The 19,538-nt window shown below is 45.3% G+C and overlaps 1 protein-coding gene across 2 annotated transcripts in view; it reads right to left on the bottom strand.

The window, feature by feature from the left end:
* Positions 1–19,538, bottom strand: part of GOLGA3 (golgin A3) — a 54,493-nt gene that overhangs the window by 26,338 nt on the left and 8,617 nt on the right. Inside the window, exon 4 of one of the 2 annotated variants that reach the window (XM_040416274.1) lies at positions 5,642–5,914. In XM_040416274.1, coding sequence (XP_040272208.1) covers positions 5,642–5,914 — 273 coding nt within the window. The remainder of the gene's footprint in view (positions 1–5,641; positions 5,915–19,538) is intronic. The other variant, XM_040416275.1, reaches the window with a different exon arrangement.

The raw sequence follows: 19,538 nt of genomic DNA, 5'->3' as shown, positions 1-19,538 counted from the left end.
TATATATATATATATATATATATATATACCCATGACAGCACCCTTGAGACTAGACTAGTCTAGAATAGTAACTAGCTTAAGAAGGAAGGGGGCTACTGCCTGTAGGACTTTTCTGCCGAAAGGTAGCTGGTCCTTAGAGTCTAAATCTAATCTATAGTGACGAAAAAAAGTACATGGAGACTTTCAGGTAGCAGCCCTACAAATGTTTTCTAGAGATGCATTAGCCCTCTCTGCCCAAGAGTTAGAAATGGATATGGATGAGTGAGCACCAAATGCCAAAGGGGGAGTTTCCTCCACTGAGGAATAGGCTAAAGTGATAGCCCCCACTATCCATCTAGATAGAGTTCTAGAAGAAATTTTATAACCTCTGTTTCTTCCTCCAAATTGTACAAAAAGTCCAGAGGATTTTCTCCATTGACTAATGACTTGCAAGTATTCAGACAGGTATCTTTTAACGTCTAGACAATGGAGCCTCCTCTCTTCCTCGTTCTTGGAGGACTGACACAAGGATGGAAGAACAATGTCTTGGGTCCTATGAAACAGGGAGACCACTTTAGGTAGAAAAGAAGGATCTGGTTTAATGAGCACTCTGTCCTCCAGGATGTTAGTATAAGGAGAGGCAGAAAGGCAGAAATCTTACCCACGCGCCTGGCAGAGGTAATCACCACCAGAAATGCGGTTTTAAAAGACAAAGTTTTAATAGATAAATCCTAAAGTGGTTCGAAAGGAGGCTCCATCATTCTAGACAAAACTAGATTAAGATCCCACAGGGGAACTAAAGGTTCTGATCACAGGTTTAATCCTACAAATTGCTTTAAAGAATCGTTTAATCTATGGATGATTGGCAATAGGAAATTTTCAAAAAAGCACTAAGGGCAGAAACTTGTACCTTAAGAGTGCTAGGTCTTAGGTTCTTATCGAGACCTTTTTGTAAAAAATCTAATATTTCAGACATAGGAGGAGAACCCAAGCTATCTACCCGGTTTTTAGAGAAGTTTAAGAATGTCTTCCATATTCTGAGCTAAATGGTAGAGGTTACTTTTTTCCATTCATTTCTATGGGGCCGACGGAAATAGCCGAGCCAGCGCTCGGCTATTTTCGGCGGCTCCATAGATATTTTTGGAAATCTGCATGAATTGGGATGTGATAATAGGCATCTTTTATGTCTATGGTGGCCATGACACAGTCTTTGAATAGATGTTTTATTTCAGACTGTACAGATTCCATTCCGAATTTTTTGTATTTTAGGAATTGATTTAAGGTTTATAATTGTTCTGAATTATCATTCTGGCTTGGGTACAAGGAAAAGGGACGAATAAAACCCCCTCCCCTTCTCTGAGTCCGGAACAGGAACCAGAACCTTTTTCTTTAGTAGGAAAAAAATTCTTGTCTTAGTGCTAGGTTTCTTGTAGAATTTTGAATAAGATTTGTAATTTTTTATGTTTCCGATGGGGGCGAGAACCCGTCTTTTATAATAGCAATAATCCACGGGCTTGACGAGATCTTTTTTCCCAAGCCTGAGAAAAAAAGAGAAAGTCTTCCCCCACGGGACAGAAACAGTCATTGTTGACCAGCATTCGGCCCTGAAGTGGACTGAGAATTAAAGAGGAATCCCTTATTCTTCCTATTTCTGTTCTCTTGTCGAAAATTCTGTCTTGTCTCTATTGAAATTTTTTTTGTTTCTGCGAAAAAACTGTTGTCTTTTGGGAGGTCTGGAGACAGGAACACTGCTAGTAATTGGTCTCTGGAGGTTTTATTCTGGATATGGGACTCCAGTTCTTGTAGCCAAAACTTTAATGACCTGGCAGTAGAGGTAGTGGCAATATTCGGTTTAAATGCCTGGGTAGAGGCTTCCCATGCTTGTTTAAGGTAAACTTCTGCTCGTCTATCCACCGAGATCCTCAAATGGCAAAGCAGATTTTTAGACATCTTGGCAATTGGGGCGTCCAATTTAGGAGGCCTATCGCAGCAGGAGGACTCAGCCTCATCAAAAGGGTATTTATTTTAACATTTTTGGGAACACAAAATTTCTTATCAGGTTGTTTCCATTCTTTTTGAATTAAAAATGTTATGTTTTCATTTAATGGAAAAACTATTGATCTTTTGTGCCCCAGATCATCAAACATTATATCTTGGACCGACTTTTGTTCTTTAGATTCATCCATTTTCATAGTGGCTCTAATAGCCTTCATCAGAGATTCCGTATCCTAAGGGGAAAACAAAGGTCTACCCGTGGTTTCTTCATCCGAAGACGAGTTTGAAACTTCTAGGATTTCTCCTTGCTCATTCTCTGAAGAATCTGAATCAGATACCATGCTAGAGTAACCCTGTTTGCCCGAGGCTAAGGAAGGGAGGCACCACTTATCCATTTTCATTGAATCAGAAACTTCAGATTTGACAATATCCATAATGCTCTGAAGCAGAGATGGGGATTTCTCCTTTACCACCTTGTTCACACAATGCTGACATAATAACAGACCAGGAAGGGGCGAGCACACAGGACAAACTCTAACCCTGCCCCCCGCCTCTGTAAGCCGCCCAGGCAGGGGGGCAGGCAGAGAAAGACCCCGGACCTCCTTAACACCGCCAGCAGGATCCGGCGTGTCAGCATCACCTCGTGGTGATGCTGGGACTGTCCAGGAACACCGGCCCGATGAAGCATCCAGGACCCAGAGCTAAATCTAGCTCCCCACAAACGAACAGTCCTATCCATAGGACATGAAACAGGAACTGGTGGTATAGGGGCAGAGCCCCTCCCTAAGAGCTCTCCACGAAAGTTCCTGTTTCCTGGATGGAAGCGGTCTCTTAAGGGTGTGGTCATGGGCGTAAGGGAAAGCATCATTTTGGGTACAGAAACCCTTCTTCATTATAAAAGGGATCTATGGAAGTGAATACAAATATAACAACTTGCACCAGTGATTATTTTTATAAAGTAGAATCTGAATAAATCATTACAAGCATACCTCCTTTGTAAGAGGGCCGTTCCATTCCTTCATTTTGCTGAAACTGGTCAAACCACCAGGGAAGGTGCAACCATTTATGTGCTGGCTGAACCTACTACCTATGATTAAGAGCACATTCAAAAAGGCCATATCTGTTTTGCATTCATCAAATTGGGGATCCGCAAAACATGGATATCGGCTGTGTGCGGGTCCTGCATTTTGCGGAACAAAAACAGCCAGCCCTATGATAGAAATCCCTATTTTTGTCCGCAAAAACGGACAAATAGGACATGTTTTATCTTTTTTGCATGGCCACGGAACATAAGTACAGATGTGGACAGCACACAGCGTGCTGTCCTCATCTTTTGCGGTCCCATTCAATCGAATGGCTCCGCATTGAATTGCGCAAAATTGCAGAACAGATGCAGACACAAATATACAGTCGTCTGAATGAGCCCTAGTTGTGTAAAGGACAGATATATTTTGCAAGATAAATAACTGCGAGCTAGGAATATAACTGTATCACGGTGGCTGGTAAAGTACTGAAGGGGGTGTATATCTCACCCAGAATGCTCAGATGGGTGAGGTAAAATAATCCCAAAAAGTTGGGTGGTTTCAGCAAAGTGTACTTTGCTGAGGCACGTTTCTTTTTAAGTGTTTTTTTTTATGGAATGGTGGGTAGGTTGGTAGAGTGGCCTGCTATTCCCTCCAACTCCAGTAAACACTTTGCCCTAGCCTGAAGTAATCCCAGGTGTAGCTGCTGGGCTCATTACTTTGGGAATAAATACAGGGCTGAAATGCTCATTTAGGGTCAGTGCCTGGAAGCTGCATGATTTGTGGTGGCTGTGCTTAGTCTGATCCCCATATATTGTATTTGGAGTACTTTGGCGAGACGGACCCAGACAGACAAGGTGAATTATTCTGTTTATGTCACATACATACATGGGGATACATAAAAGTGACTAATGACCTTGGATGTCCTATGTTGTTTGGAAAAATAACCACCCCAGAAATCTGTCAGTCTGTCATTGCCGACCCTACCACAAGCACCACAGTAATCACCTCTTTAATCCCTCACCGATACACTACCAGATGCTCCGACTGCCCTATCCCCTCCCCCACACCATGATTTTTGTTTACAGACTGCCAGTGTTGACTACCAGTACTGCAGCATCTGTGGTGACCAGTGGGGAGCTGAACAGACTACTAGCTTGTGTCTTCTGACTGACATGTAGAAGGGGTGAAGAATCAGAATCCACAGCAGCTTTTCTGTTCTATTAGATTGCTCCCTGTTTTTATGGAATCACGTTACATATTAATTCAGTTCACAGCTCTGAATATGACAGAAGGGTGATGTTTTATATAGCAACATTTTCAAGGGGAAAAGTAACGACCAATTGTCAATTTATTCATACACTTTCAGAAAAGAACAACAGAGGAACGGCACAGTGTAGGGTAGGGGTCAGCAACCTTCGACACTCCAGCTGTTGTGAAACTACTATTCCCAGCATGCTCCATTCATTTCTATGAGAGTTATGAGAAGAGAAGAGTAAGTGTGCATGCTGGGAGTTGTAGTTTCACAACAACTGGAGTGCTGAAGGTTGCCTACCCCTGGTGTAGGGTTTTAGAAAAGATGCTCCGGAATGGTTACTAAAACTGACTCTTCACTTGCCAGAGTTCTTTAATGTTACCTTTAAAGGGGTTGTCTCCCTTCAGCAAATGGCATTTATCATGTAGACAAAGTTAATACAAGGCACTTAATAATGTATTGTGATTGTCCATAGTGCTTCCTTTGCTGGCTTGATTCATTTTTCCATCACATTATACACGGCTCGTATCTAGGGGTTATGACCATCCTGCAATCCAGCAGCAGTGGCCTTGCTCGCACACTATAGAAAAAGTCGCCGACCTCTCTTGTGGCCGAGACCATGGAAGAGCACATAGGCATGCACTTTTTCCTATAGTTTTCAAGTACGGCCACTGCTGATGGATTGCAGGGTGGTCGTAACCCCTGGATATAAGCAGTGTATAATGTGATGGAAAAATGTACCAAGCCAGCAAAAGGCTAGAAGCAATATGGACAATCACAATACATTAGTAAGTGCCTTATATTAACTTTCTCTACATGATAAATGCCATTTGCTGAAGTGAGACAGCCCCTTTTAAGGGGGCATTCTGAATGTGAGAAGTTATCCCTTATCCACAGGGTAGGAAATAACTATTAGATTAGGGGGGGGGGGGCTCCTACTGAACGGGGACGCTGTACTCCTTGTGGCCGCCCCAAAATGAATGGAACGGCATGTTGAGCATGTGCACTGCCTCTCCATTCATCTCTACAGGGGTTCTGGAGACAGACGAGTACAGCTCTCTGTTACTTCTGGAAATTCCATAGAGATGAATGGACCAGCATTGTGCGTACCCGACCTGCCATTCCGTTCATGACAGGAGGGGCCCCCCTGATTTAATATTTATCCCCTATCCTATGGATAGGGATAACTTCTCACAAACAGAATATGCCTTTAATGCAGGTCTACTTTTTTCTATATGTTTGGGTAATTACATTACATAATAAAATGTCAGATAGAGAGAGACATTATTTTGTAGGTTATTGAGAGCTTTGGAATCATCACATGCAGAATATGCAAGAAATTTAAAGTGCAAGGCAATAGATAGAATTGCTCTCCAGAAAAAGTGCTTACACAGATCAGTTTCCTGCATATGAAGGCTTAGCTTCAGCGACTGCAAAGCTTCCTTTCTAAGAACTAGGCCCTCAGCACTAGACTCCGATATGATGTCATTGAAACCAGCCACACCTGGGGGTGCTGCTGTACTACAGGAGCCGATGGCAGAGTCTGTGGCTGACTGATGATCTGAATACGGAGGCTGAGGACCGTTCTGACATATGTCTTCAGATATGTTTGTCTCCATGCTCCCTCTTAGCTTTGGCAAGGTTTCTGAATGCATCCCTCTCACTAGAAAAAAAAAGGTACCGTTACATTAAATATCTCAGTAAAAAATAGCACAATGAACAATAAAAATCTAACCATGGCCTTGAATCTTTCTAGCTTCTAATATAGTATATACCTGTCCAGCAAAGAAAACTGCTTAGTGCTGTCTATGATAAAATTATTGTGTGCCTATATACTACAAAAATCCACAGATACCTTAATAAATAGGGTGTCCATAAATGGTGCAGCCAATCCAAGGGAACCACAGACAGATTCCAGCTTAATTGCCGGGCTGGATCCGTAAGCCTGGCCGCACAGTGTATAGGCATCCTTTAGAATATCAACACCTTCCCAGATATATCCTAACCCCTATGCAGACCTGTCTGTCTTCAGGGTAACAGACTACAAACAAACCCTGTGTAGTCATATTGCTATCCATCTGTTCCCCACTTCTCGCTAACCTACCAAATGTTAGAACCAAGTAGAAGACAGATGACCACAGAACTAATATATTTTTATTAAGGCTAGTTTTCTTCGGGCTGACTCTTCGGGGTAGTTTTCCAGCCGATTCTCTGCATATTTGTCTGGTTGGGGCTGGATCTCCACCGGTCCCCATTATAGTTAATGGGGTTGGACAGAGACTTTCAAGCTTCCTGCAATGCCAGAATGCAGAGAACAGCCAGCCGGATCCCAAGCGCTAGTGTGAAACTAGTCCAAAAGGATTTGCAATGTTCTTTAATTTTTAGATGTGGTGGTAAAAAAAAAACAGAAAAAAACAAACACTGGATGCAATGGTTGGCATTGCCTTTAAAAAGCACAACTGGGAAAATATTACCTTTGACAGGTTTGTGATAGCTCAAGTATGTTACATAAGGAGTCTGAGATTTCTTACATCTGTCTGTTGATTTTGTGAAATGGTACTGGGAATAAGTTAGAATATTACTCTTCACAGATAACTACACATTACAGAAGCCCTAATACTATAGTTGGTGACACCGATTTTCATACAGAAGTATGTACATCACCAAGTTCTAACAACCATTTAGCCTCGTGGCCACATTCCATGGAGTACTAAATAATAGCAGGCATACGCTCAACCTGTTCAGCAATATTAGAAGATTTTGTTTTTGGAGGAGGAAAGTTCTGTGCCCATCCTAGTGGACGCTAAGCATATAAATACCCAGCCCTTGTTGTAGAGAGTAATCTCTGAAGGAGTCTTCAGAACATGAGACCTTCTGTTACCCACCATCTCAGGCATTGGCATGCATAAAGAGAGCTTGCCAAGAGCTGATCTGAAGCTAAGTGACTGCTTATTTACTCTGTATTCTTGCTATCTTATATGTGCTGTTTGTTATCTGTAGAAGCTTATTATTTACTGTATATATAATCTATATACACACACACACACACTATATGGGCGAAAGTATTGGGATAAACTTCCATAATTAAAGGCAGTCTGTCCCCACAGTATGCCATTATACACTGCTTACATAGCTATACATGAGTCAAATGGTACCTTTGTCCTTTTGTTTTGATGTTCACCGAAGGAAAAAAAACGCAGTTTTATTAATACGTAAATGAGGACTCGCAAGTGCCCAGGGGTGGGGTTCGGGCTGTAAGTGCCCAGGGCACTCTTCCTTCTTCTCACATAACCCCTCCCCAGCCTGTTGCTTGGCCCGCCCTGTAAGCCTCTTGCGTCATCCAGTTTACTGTATGAGATCCCGCCTGCGCATGTGCACTGTGATGACCATTGTGGGCAGTAAACTGGATGACGCAAGAGGCTTACAGGGCGAGCCAAGCAACAGGCTGGGGAGGGGTTATGTGAGAAGAAGGCAAAGCAGCCTGGGCACTTACAGCCCAAACCCTGCCCCTGGGCACTTGCTAGCCCTCATTTACATATGAATAAAACTGCATTTATTTATTTGGTGAACATCAAAACAAAAAGGAGCCAGGTACCATTTGACTAATGTATAGTTATGCTACAGTGCTATGTAAGCAGTGTATGATGTCATACTGTGGGGACAGACACCCTTTAAATTCAGGTATTTTATTTACTCCCATTGCACAGGTGTATAAAATCCAGCACCTAGCCATCCAGTCTGCCTTTACAAACCTTTGTGACAGAATGGGTCTCGCTAAAGAGCTCAATGAATTCCAGGATGCCACTGTTGTAACATTTCAGTTGATGAATATCCTCCTAGATATTCCACCATCAACTGTGAGTAGCATTATAAAGTGGAAGTGTTTAGGAACCACAGCAACTCGGCCATGAAGTGGAAGACCACATAATGTTACAGAGTGGGGTCACCCAGAGCTGAGGTGCATAGTGTATAAAAGTCGCCAACAATCTGCTGACTAAGTAAATGCAGACCTCCAAATCTCCTCCGATATTAAAATCAGCAAAAAGAAACTAAGCCAGGAGCTTCATGGCACGAGTTTCCATGGCCAAGCAGCTGTACGCAAGTCTTACATCACCAAGCACAATGCCAAGTGTCGGACTGATTGGTGTAAAGTGTGCTGCTACTGGACACTGGAGCAGTCGTTACTGTTTGGAGTGAGGAATCACTCTTCTCTATCTGGCAGTCTGATAGACGAGTCTCGGTTTGGTGAATGAAAAGAGAACATTACCAGCCTAACTGCACTGTGCTGACTGTAAAGTTTGGCTGTGGATGGATAATGCTATGGGGTTGTTCCAGGCCTCCAACTTTGTGGGAACAGTTTGGGGAAGCCCCTTTTCTATTCCAGTATGATTGTGCCCCAGTGCACAACGCCAGCTCCATAAGGCCATGGTTGAGTGAGTTTGGTGTGGAAGAACTTGACTCACCACAAAGAGTCCTGACCTCTAACCCATCAAACCCCTTAGGGATGAACTAGTACAGAGACTGCGAGCCAGGCCCTATCGTCCAACATCAGTGTCTGAGCTCACTGTGAATGACTGGTCAAATATTCCCACCGACAAACTCCAAAATCTTTTAGGGAACATTCATACCTGCGGCAGAGGATCCGGCTAATAGAACGTACCCTAATAGATTTTAGAACCTGTGGTAATTTTTGCCCATTCATCCAGAATGGTGTCCAGTGGTGATTCGGCCGCTTTCTGGCATAAATGCAGGTATGGGCCAGACTAAAACTATGCCTTGTAACTGTTTTTGTCCAGTCGATAACCGGCATTTGTCCTGGATCAGGCAGCCATGTGAATGTAGCCATAGAAAGCCTTCTCAGATAAGTGGAAGCTGTTTTAGCTGCAAAGGGGGGGGGGGACCAACTCCATATTAATGACTATGGATCTTTATTTTTCATATTATTCAGTAAAGAGATTGATCATGAATTCCCAAATCCCGGCACTGACTGTAAAATAAGTGATTATGGGAAACGTAGTCCCCAGACAGAACCCTCTATATAGGCTACTGTGCAAACACAACACATACTTATATGTAGCTCATCATAGAAGTCTACTGGTCCTTCTCCAGCCAATGAGGAGAGTGTTGGTAAATATCCCCCAGCATCTTTATACTGTAGCACAGTAATGACCAACCTGCGGCTCCCCAGCTGTTGCAAAACTACAATTCCCAGCATGCCTGGACAGCCTACAGCTATCAGGGCATGTTAGGAGTCCCTGCTCTAGCACTGATCGCATGGGTGATGAAATGGAAGACTTGGGATAAATATAATCAGGGCTCATAATAGCCACTTGTATCAATTTAAGACATCTATTAAAGGAATGTCTGAATTCAACTGCAAGTCAGAATGTCAGATATAAACCCTAAATGCTTAAAGGGTTTGTATAGGAATAGAAAAATCTGACATTTTCTTCCAAAAATAGCACCACAACTGTCCACCAGTTACTGTATTGCAACTCAGCCCCATTGACTTGCTGAGCAGGATTACCAGACACGACCCAAATCCTGTATCACCCTTTTTCAAAAGCACTTTTGTACAGCACTGTTTTAGGATGCATTCACATTTATCCTTTGTGTCCGCGGGTTCGGTCTTTTTTTTTTTGTGTCTGAGCTTGACATATCTTTGAATCATCAAAGCAGGCAATTAGTACAAACAGTAATACACAAAGAACATATAGATCCATAGTAAATCTGTGGGGCACACAGTTCTCCATAACTTAGGCTACTTTCACACTAGCGTTCGGAGCGGGTCCGTCTGATGTTTCATCAGACGGATCCGCTCCTATAATGCAGACGTTTGCATCCGTTCAGAACGGATCCGTCTGCATTATAACTTAGAAAATTTTCTAAGTCTGAAAGTAGCCTGAGCGGATCCGTTCAGACTTCACATTGAAAGTCAATGGGGAACGGATCCGCTTGAAGATTGAGCCATATGGTGTCATCTTCAAGCGGATCCGTCCCCATTGACTTCCATTATAAGTCTGGACGGATCCGCTCGCCTCCGCACGGCCAGGCGGACACCCGAACGCTGCAAGCAGCGTGCAGGTGTCCGCTCACTGAGCGGAGCGGAGGCTGAGCGCTGGCAGGCGGATGCATTCTCAGCGGATCCGCCTCCACTGAGAATGCATTGGGGCCGGACGGCTGCGTTCAGGACTGCTCGTGAGCCCCTTCAAACGGAGCTCACGAGCGGACACCTGAACGCAGGTGTGAAAGTAGCCTTAGAAAAGCGACCTTTATACCCAAAATGTAAAGCAGCTACATATACTACAATTATAGGGCTAGAAAACATAAATGACATTTTCCTTCTATGATTTACCTGACACCATAAATATGAGTTACTTATATAATATTACCTAGTTCTCTTAACGTCTTGGGGTACTTTCACACTAGCGTTTTTCTTTTCCGGCATAGAGTTCCGTCACAGGGGCTCTATACCGGAAAAGAACTGATCAGGCATATCCCCATGCATTCTGAATGGAGAGTAATCCGTTCAGGATGCATCAGGATGTCTTCAGTTCAGTCTTTTTGACTGAGCAGGCAAAAGAGAAAATCGTAGCATGCTACGTTTTTATCTCCGGCGAAAAAAACTGAAGACTTGCCTGAATGCTGGATCCGGCATTTTTTCCTATAGGAATGTATTAGTGCCGGATCCGGCATTCAAAATACCGGAATGCCGGATGCGTCCTTCCGGTATGCGCATGCGCAGACCGAAAAAAAAGGTGAAAAAAGTAAATGCCGGATACGACATTTCAATGCATTTTTTTGACTGATCAGGCATTTTTAAGACTGATCAGGATCCTGATCAGTCTTACTAATGTCATCAGTTAGCATACGTTTTGCCGGATCCGGCAGGCTACTTCTCACGCTTTAGGGTCCCTAAAATGCCAGGGCAGTATAAATACGCCACAAGTGACCCCATTTTGGAAAGAAGACACCCCAAGGTATTCCGTGAGGGGCATGGCGAGTTCATAAAAGATTTTTTTTTTTTGGCACAAGTTAGCTGAAAATTATTATTATTATTTTTTTTTTTTCTTACAAAGTCTCATATTCCACTAACTTGTGCCAAAAAATAAAATTTTACATGAACTCGCCATGCCCCTCACGGAATACCTTGGCTTGTATTTTTTCCAAAATGGGGTCACTTGTGGGGTATTTATACTGCCCTGGCATTTTAGGGGCCCTAAAGCGTGAGAAGTAGTTTGGAATTCAAATGCGTAAAAAATGCCCTGTGAAATCCTAAAGGTACTCATTGGAATTTAGGCCCCTTTGCGCACCTTGGCTGCAAAAAAGTGTCACACATCTGGTATTGCCGTACTCAGAAGAAGTAGGGCAATGTGTTTTGGGGTGTATTTTTACATATACCCATACTGTGTGTGAGAAATATCTCAGTAAATGACAACTTTTTTCATTTTTTTAAACAAAGTTGTCAATTTACAGAGATATTTCTCACACACAGTACGGGTATATGTAAAAATACACCCTAAAACACATTGCCCTACTTCTTCTGAGTACGGCGATACCACATGTGTGACACTTTTTTGCAGCCTAGGTGCGCAAAGGGGCCCAAATTCCAATGAGTACCTTTTAGGAGGGCATTTTTAAACATTTGGATTCCAGACTTCTTCTCACGCTTTAGGGCCCCTAAAATGCCAGGGCAGTATAAATACCCCACATGTGGCCCCATTTTGGAAAGAAGACACCCTAAGGTATTCCGTGAGGGGCATGGCGAGTTCATAGAAGATTTATTTTTTTTGGCACAAGTTAGCGGAAATTATTATTATTTTTTTCTCACAAAGTCTCCCTTTCCGCTAACTTGTGACAAAAAGTTAAATCTTTCATGGACTCAATATGCCCCTCAGCGAATACCTTGGGGTGTCTTCTTTCCAAAATGGGGTCATTTGTGGAATGTTTGTACTGCCCTGGCATTTGAGGGTCTCCACAATCATTACATGTATGGCCAGCATTAGGAGTTTCTGCTATACTCCTTATATTGAGCATACGGGTAATGAGATTTTTTTTTTCCGTTCAGCCTCTGGGCTGAAAGAAAAAATGAACGGCACAGATTTCTTCATTCCCATCGATCAATGTGGATGAAAAAATCTCTGCCAAAAAATGTGCAAAAAAAAAAAAAGAGGGGAAAGGCGTCTGCCCAGCATCCAAACCCACTCAGCTCGTATGCCCTGGCAAACTCGATTTCTCCATTCACATCAATCGATGTGGATGAATAAATCATTGCCAGATTATTATTATTTTTTTTTATAAAAATGGTTGCCAAAGCATATGAACACCGCCCCTCAGCTCATAAGCCTCGGCAAACGTATCTTTTTTTTACTGCAGAGGAGAAATCTCGTCTTGCAGCGCCGCATACACTGACTTTTGTGTAATCTGACAATCGCTTTTGTGTAATCTGTAATCGCTTGGTCCACCTAGAAGGTAAAAACGAAAAAAAAAAAAAAAACAGGCCGCAACGCAATAAATTTATTAACATCAACTTTTATAAACTTTATATAACATTTGAAACAGAACATAAACTTTTTTGCTTACCTGTGATTTTTATTTTTTTGTTTTTTTTACCTTTATAGAACAAACCTCTCCTTCCCCATGGGACAATGTGCAAAGCGCAAGTCGCCCAGAGATGTGGCAAAGTACATTATGCACTTTGTCCCAGGTGAAAGGAGAGGTTTGTAGCAGCTCTGTGAGAAAGGGCCCTAAGACCCCTGTGTGCCTGTCCTGTGTCACGCGATCCCTACACTAATAGTGTACCTGTGTGTGGTACTTGCGGAAACACTCCCCTATGCATAGGGCAGGCTGGTCAGGACAAAAAACTGTGGTGTCACGCCTTATTTCAGCCCTGCTTCAGACACAACATCTTTTCTTGGGGAACGCTGAGTTGGGGTACCAGGATAGACACTCGGGAAGTGTCTGCCATGTAGCCGGCTCACTACATCAGGGACTTGGGGCACGGACCCTCATGGATATAGGAGTTCCGAAATTATCTCTTCCTGGAATTTTAGGAAGGACCCCGTTCTCCCAGCCTTACTGTAGAGAACAAAACTATTATAGACAGCCAATTGAATTAAATAAACAGACACCTTCTTATACCAGCGTCTGGTGCGGCGGGACACTAAATAGGGAGCCAACATCTGGTCATTGAAGTCCACCCCTCCCATGTGAAGGTTATAGACGTGGACAGAGAGGGGTTTCTCAATGACTCCAGTTGCCCTTTCAATTTGTACAGTCGTGTCTGCGTGAATGGTGGACAGAAGGTAAACGTCCCTCTTGTCCCTCCACTTCACCGCGAGCAGTTCTTGGTCACACAAGGCAGGCCTCTCCCCCCGTGCAAGTCGGGCATTAACGAGCCGTTGGGGGAAGCCCCGGCGACTAGGTCGCGCGGTGCCACAGTATTGAATTCCGACTAGATGTAAGTGCCGAAAGAGGGCCACGCTTGTGTAAAAATTGTCCATGTATAAGTGGTACCCCTTGTGGAGTAAGGGTGACACCAAGTCCCAGACAATCTTGCCACTGCTCCCCAGGTAGTCAGGACATCCGACCGGCTCCAGTTTTGAGTCTTCTCCCTCATAGACCCTAAAACGATATGTATAGCCTGTGGCCCTTTCACAGAGCTTATACAGTTTGACCCCATACCGGGCGCGCTTGCTGGGGATGTACTGTTTTATGCCAAGGCGCCCCGTAAAATGTACAAGGACTCGTCTATGCAGATGTTCTGATTGGGGATATACAAATCTGCAAACCTGGATGACAAACGGTCTATGAGGGGAATTTTGTGGAGCCGGTCATAAGCAGGGTGGCCTCTTGGATGACAGGTTTTATTGTCAGTAAAATGCATAAAGCGCATGATGCCCTCAAAACGTGCCCTGGACATAGCAGCAGAGAACATGGGCATGTAATGTATTGGGTCTTTAGACCAATAGGACCGCAATACATTTTTTTTACTTAGACCCATGCTGAGGATAAGGCCCAAAAATATTTTCAATTCGGAAACTGTGACTGGTTTCCACCGGAAAGGCTGGCATAGAAGCTTTCCGGATTGGCGGTTATATACTGTGTGGCATAGCGGTTGGTTTCTGCCACAACTAAGTCATAGAGATCCGCGGTGAAGAACAGCTCAAAAAACTCGAGGGCTGATCCTAAATGAGCCGTCTCCACGCAAACTCCAGACTGGGCGGTGAAAGGGGGCAATACGGGTGCGGCGGAAGCAGGGGAGTGCCAATTTGGGTTTGCCAGCACCTCTGGGAGACTAAGGGCTCTAAGGGCCTGTGAACGTGGTGGCTGCGACGGGGGAGTTACTGCACGTGCCACCGTACCAGCTTGAACTGCCCTTCTGGTGCTCGCTACTTCACCAGGGAATACGGAAGCGCTGGTAGAAGGTCCAGGATGTTCTGCGCTGCTGGTGTATGCCGCACCATAAAAAAGATCAGCGCTAGCACCACTCAGCTGCAAATGAGGCTCATCACGCGGGGTATGCAGAACACTGACAAGGGATCGGGTACGCCTGACCGTAGCAGGGACCTCAACCTCGTCATCTTCACTAGCGGTTAGAGTGCCACTGCTGTCTACAGGTTCATATTCTGAACCACTGGATTCAGCAGGTGAGGCGTCCCCATCGCTTTCATCCATCAGGGCCAGAATCCTGTAGGCCTCTTCAGCGGAATACCCCTTGTTTGACATTTTGGGCTAACTAAATTTAGGGGGTATTCCTCTGAGACTACCCAGGAAAAAGAGCACACCTGCCTAGTAAAAAGGAGTGCTTGCGAAGTAAAGCTGCGATCGCTAATAAAGATCCAGAAAGCTCAAAAGTGATCTTTATAGCGCCGCAGTGATTTTACGGTGTTTTTGCAGTGATCAGAAAAAAAACATTTCTGTCACTGCGGTGGGGCGGACTGAACGCAAGTGTGCGCACAAGATCAGGCCTGATCGGACGAACACTGCGTTTTTTGTAGAGCCTAAGGTGACCCTAATGTACTGATATAGATCTGATTGCAATCAGTCTTGATCACTTACAGATACTATATAGTACTAGTGCTGATTAGCGACAGCGATGACGCTAATTAGCGACTAATCAGTGACTGCGGTGCGGTGGGCTGGGCGCTAACTACCTAACAAGTAGCTAAGTAACTGGCAGTGATAAGGGACCCTTACAGAGGGGTGATCAATGACAGGGGGGTGATCAGGGAGTCTAATATGGGGTCATCAGGGGTTAATAAGTGACAGGGGCGGGTGTAATGTGTGTGTGTGGTGATTGGTGCTACTTACAGAGCTGCCTGTGTCCTCTGGTGGTCGATCCAAGCAAAAGGGACCACCAGAGGACTCGGTAGCAGGTATATCAGACGCTATTTACAAAATAGCATCTGACATACCCATTTCATTGGTTATTTTAAAAATCTACAGCCTGCCAGCCAATGATCGCTGCTGGCAGGCTGTAGATGAACTTGTGAACTGCGCGATCCTGTGAGCGCGCGTTCACAGGAAATCTCAGGTCTCACGAGATGGCGCCGATAGCCGTCGCTGAGCCCTGAGAGAGCCGCCGCCCGGACGCCTATCGGTGTTACGTGTGCGGCAAGTGGTTAATGGGGCCGCAAAAGATACGAACAGCATACCCATGTGCTGTCCGCATCCGTATGTCCATTCCACGGCCCTGCAAAAAATAGTAGTACATGTCCTATTATTGTCCGCATTACAGGCAAGGATAGGACTGTTCTATTAGGGGCCAGCCGTTTCAGAAAATGTGGAATGCACACACACGATATCCGTGTTTTGGGGATCAGCAATTTGCAGACTGCAAAACTTATAACGGTCGTATGCATGAGCCCTTAAAAAGGTATGGTATATCAATAGGATGGGTCCCATCTCTAAGACTTGCGCGTATCTCAAGAATATAGCCCTGGTGTGACTAGACAGAAAGCTGCGCATGTGTGGCTTTTTTTCCCCATTCACTGCTATGGGACTTAGCTGGCTCAGATATTTTCGGAAGTCCCAAAATGGTGAATGGAGGGATGGCTGCGCATGTGTGGTTTCCTTTCCATTTTACTGCTATTGGAAATAGCAAAGCAGGCTTGCTAGACAATTTTTGGAAGTCCTATAACAGTGAATGAAGAGGACACTGCACATGCACAGCAACCCCAAACCCACTTTGTTAACGTCAGTAAAAAGGCGTATTGGTTGTCACTAAGAGGTTAAGACCTATCAGACATCTATGGCATTTATTATTGACATGCCAAGAATGTCCAAATAAGAATACCCCTTTAATGTTGATACATCCTCACTGTTTGGCCTCTTACACGTGGTATTTCTTTATAAAAATGTTTTACCATGCACTTTAGAGAACTTATTTAGTATCCTGCAAGACAAATGTAATCATACTTTGCAAAATCACAAACTGTACTCTTTATTAACCATCTTAAAGGGGTTCTCCACTTTTTCTATACTGATGACCTATCCTCAGGATATATAAAATATTAATAATCAAAAACCATAACAAAAAGGGCAAAAATTTAAATGTAAGTTTGCTAAAACTAAAAACTACATATAAATGAAAAACTTGATTTTTTAAAAATCTGTTTCTCTTCCGCTCATTGGGGGACACAGGCTTGACCATGGGTATAGCTGTTGCTACTAGGAGGAGGACACTAAGCACAAAAGGTGTGAGCTCCCCCCTTCAGTTATACCCTTCCTACAGGGACTAAGCTAAATCAGCTAGTGCAAAAGCAGTAGGAGAAGCCAGACACAAGAAAATCACACTATGTACAAACCCAGAACCACACAGGCCCGAAAAGGCCGTTAAACAAAATAATGGGTGGGAGCTGTGTCCCCCAATGAACGGAAGAGAAACAGATTTTACAGGAAGTACAAAAATCTAGTTTTCTCATCGGTCTCATTGGTGGACACAGGCTTGACCATGGGACATTACAGAGCAGTCCCAAGGGTGGGGATAACAAGAAACCCTCCTGCCAATCAGAGAACCGCCGTCTGCAATACTTTACGTCCCAGAGAAGCGTCAGAAGACGCAAAAGGTGTGCACTTGGCAAAAGCGTGCAAAGACTACCATGTAGCTGCCTTGCATACCTGAAGGACCGAAGCCCCATGTTGCACTGCCCAAGAGGCCCCCACTGCCCGAGCAAAAGGAGCAGTAACCCGGAAGGGTGGGGCCTGGTCACTGACATGGTATGCTTCCACAATGGCCAAACGAATCCATGGGGAAATGGAAGTTTTATACGCAGCCAGCCCTCGTCTCTGCCCCTCTGGAATGACGAACAGGGAATCCGTCCGCCAAAAGGATGACGTCTGGGACAGATAGATGCGAACGGCTCGTACCAAATCCAGAGTGTGGAGTGACTGCTCCCGAGGTTGAGACCTGTCAGGACAAAATGAAGGGAGAATAATCTCATTTAGATGGAATGCCGACACACACTTCGGAAGGAAGGACTGAACAGGGTGAAGGACTACTTTGTCTTGATGGAGGATCAGGAAAGGCGACCTGATCCCAAGGATTCAACAGAGGATGGAAAGGGGGCGCAGCATGCGCAACCCCCTGCAGAAAAGTCCGAACCGCAGAAAGCAAAGCCAAGTTCCACTGAAAAAGAATGGAGAGGGCCGAAACTTGCACTTTGAGGGAGCTGAGAGCCAGCCCCAAGTCCATGCCCGACTGCAGAAAAGACAAGAGTCGCGGCAACGAGAAACGAACGGGAGACAGCTGATGACGCTCGCACCAACTAAAGCAGGACTTCCAGGTCCGGTGGTAGATTCAGGAAGACGCAGGCTTTCTGGTACGAATCATGGGTCTGGACAACCGCATCCAAGAAACCCCGAGCCCTTAGTACGGTGGCTTCAACAGCCATGCCGTTAAATGTAGCGACCCTAAATTCAGGTGGAAGATCGGTCCCTGCGACAAGAAGTCCTCACGAAGAGGAAGACACCAGGGTTCGTTCGCTAGGAGGGCGACTAGAGATGCTTGCCACACTTGTCGTGGCCAATCGGGGGCCACGAGAATGACTGGCAGACCTTCGGACCTGATCTTCCGGAAGAGACGCGGAATGAGAGGAAGAGGAGGGAACACGTAAGGAAACGTGGACTGACTCCAGTGAATCACTAGAGCGTAGCACGCCAGGGCCATGGGATACATGGACCGCAAAACAAAGTCCTTGACCTTGTGGTTGAAGCGGGAGGCCATGAGATCCATGTCCGGCCGACCCCATCGCTCGCAGACGGCTAGAAAAACCTGCGGGTGAAGAGCCCATTCGTTGGGATCGAGACGCTCCTGGATGAGGAAGTCGGCGATCCAGTTGTCGACGCCGGGGATGTGGACTGCCGACAGCGCCGGAACATGGTTCTCCACCCAGCTGAGGATCAGAGCTGTTTCCTCCATGGCTGCCGGGCTCTGGGTGCCGCCCTGGTGATTGAGGTACACCACAGCCGTGGAGTTGTCAGACTGAACTCAAACCGGACGTCCCCGGAGATGGTCGGTACAATGCCGCAGCGAGAGAGACGAATCGCTCTCAATTCCAGAATGTTGATTGGGAGGGAGCGCTCCTCGCGTGATCACATGCCTTGAACAGATAGATTTACCAACCCCGGAGGCTTGCGTCCATTGTCAATACCGTCCAACAGAGAGGAAGGAACGAGTGGCCCGACTTCAACATCGGCGAAACCATCCACCACCTGAGGGGTCGGGGCATAGAGACGTATGGACCGATCCAGGGAGGCTGGGGAACGGTCCCAATTGGTCAGAATGGCTTGCTGAAGAGTCCTGGTATGGAACTGAGCATAGGGAACTGCTTTGAAGGCAAAGACCATGTGACTCTTAGCCCGCATGCAGTGACGAACGGGAAGAGGACGGGGCCGCAACAAGGGGAGAATCTGGGGTGGATAGCTTCTCCGGGGGTAAAAGTAACTTGGCCTGAAAGGTGTCGAGTAACATGCCCAGAAAGGTTAGCCGCTGAGATGGATAAAGACAAGACTTCTGCAGGTTCAGGATCCATCCGAAGCGTTCCAGAGTGTCCAAGACTATGCGCAGGCTGTCTGCTATTGCCCGGAATGACGGAGCCTTTATCAGGATATCACCTAAGTAAGGGATCGCCACTATACCCCTGGCATGAAGCAGGGCCATGACTGCCACCAGAAACTTCGTAAAGACTCTAGGAGCTGTGGCCATGCCGAACGGAAGGGCCACAAACTGGTAGTGAAAGGGACCCACTGCGAACCGGAGAAACTTTTGATGACCTAAGCAGATG

Source organism: Bufo bufo, chromosome 2 (assembly GCF_905171765.1).
Source record: "Bufo bufo chromosome 2, aBufBuf1.1, whole genome shotgun sequence".
NCBI classification, from domain to species: domain Eukaryota; kingdom Metazoa; phylum Chordata; class Amphibia; order Anura; family Bufonidae; genus Bufo; species Bufo bufo.
This window is presented reverse-complemented; position numbering and strand designations above follow the sequence as displayed.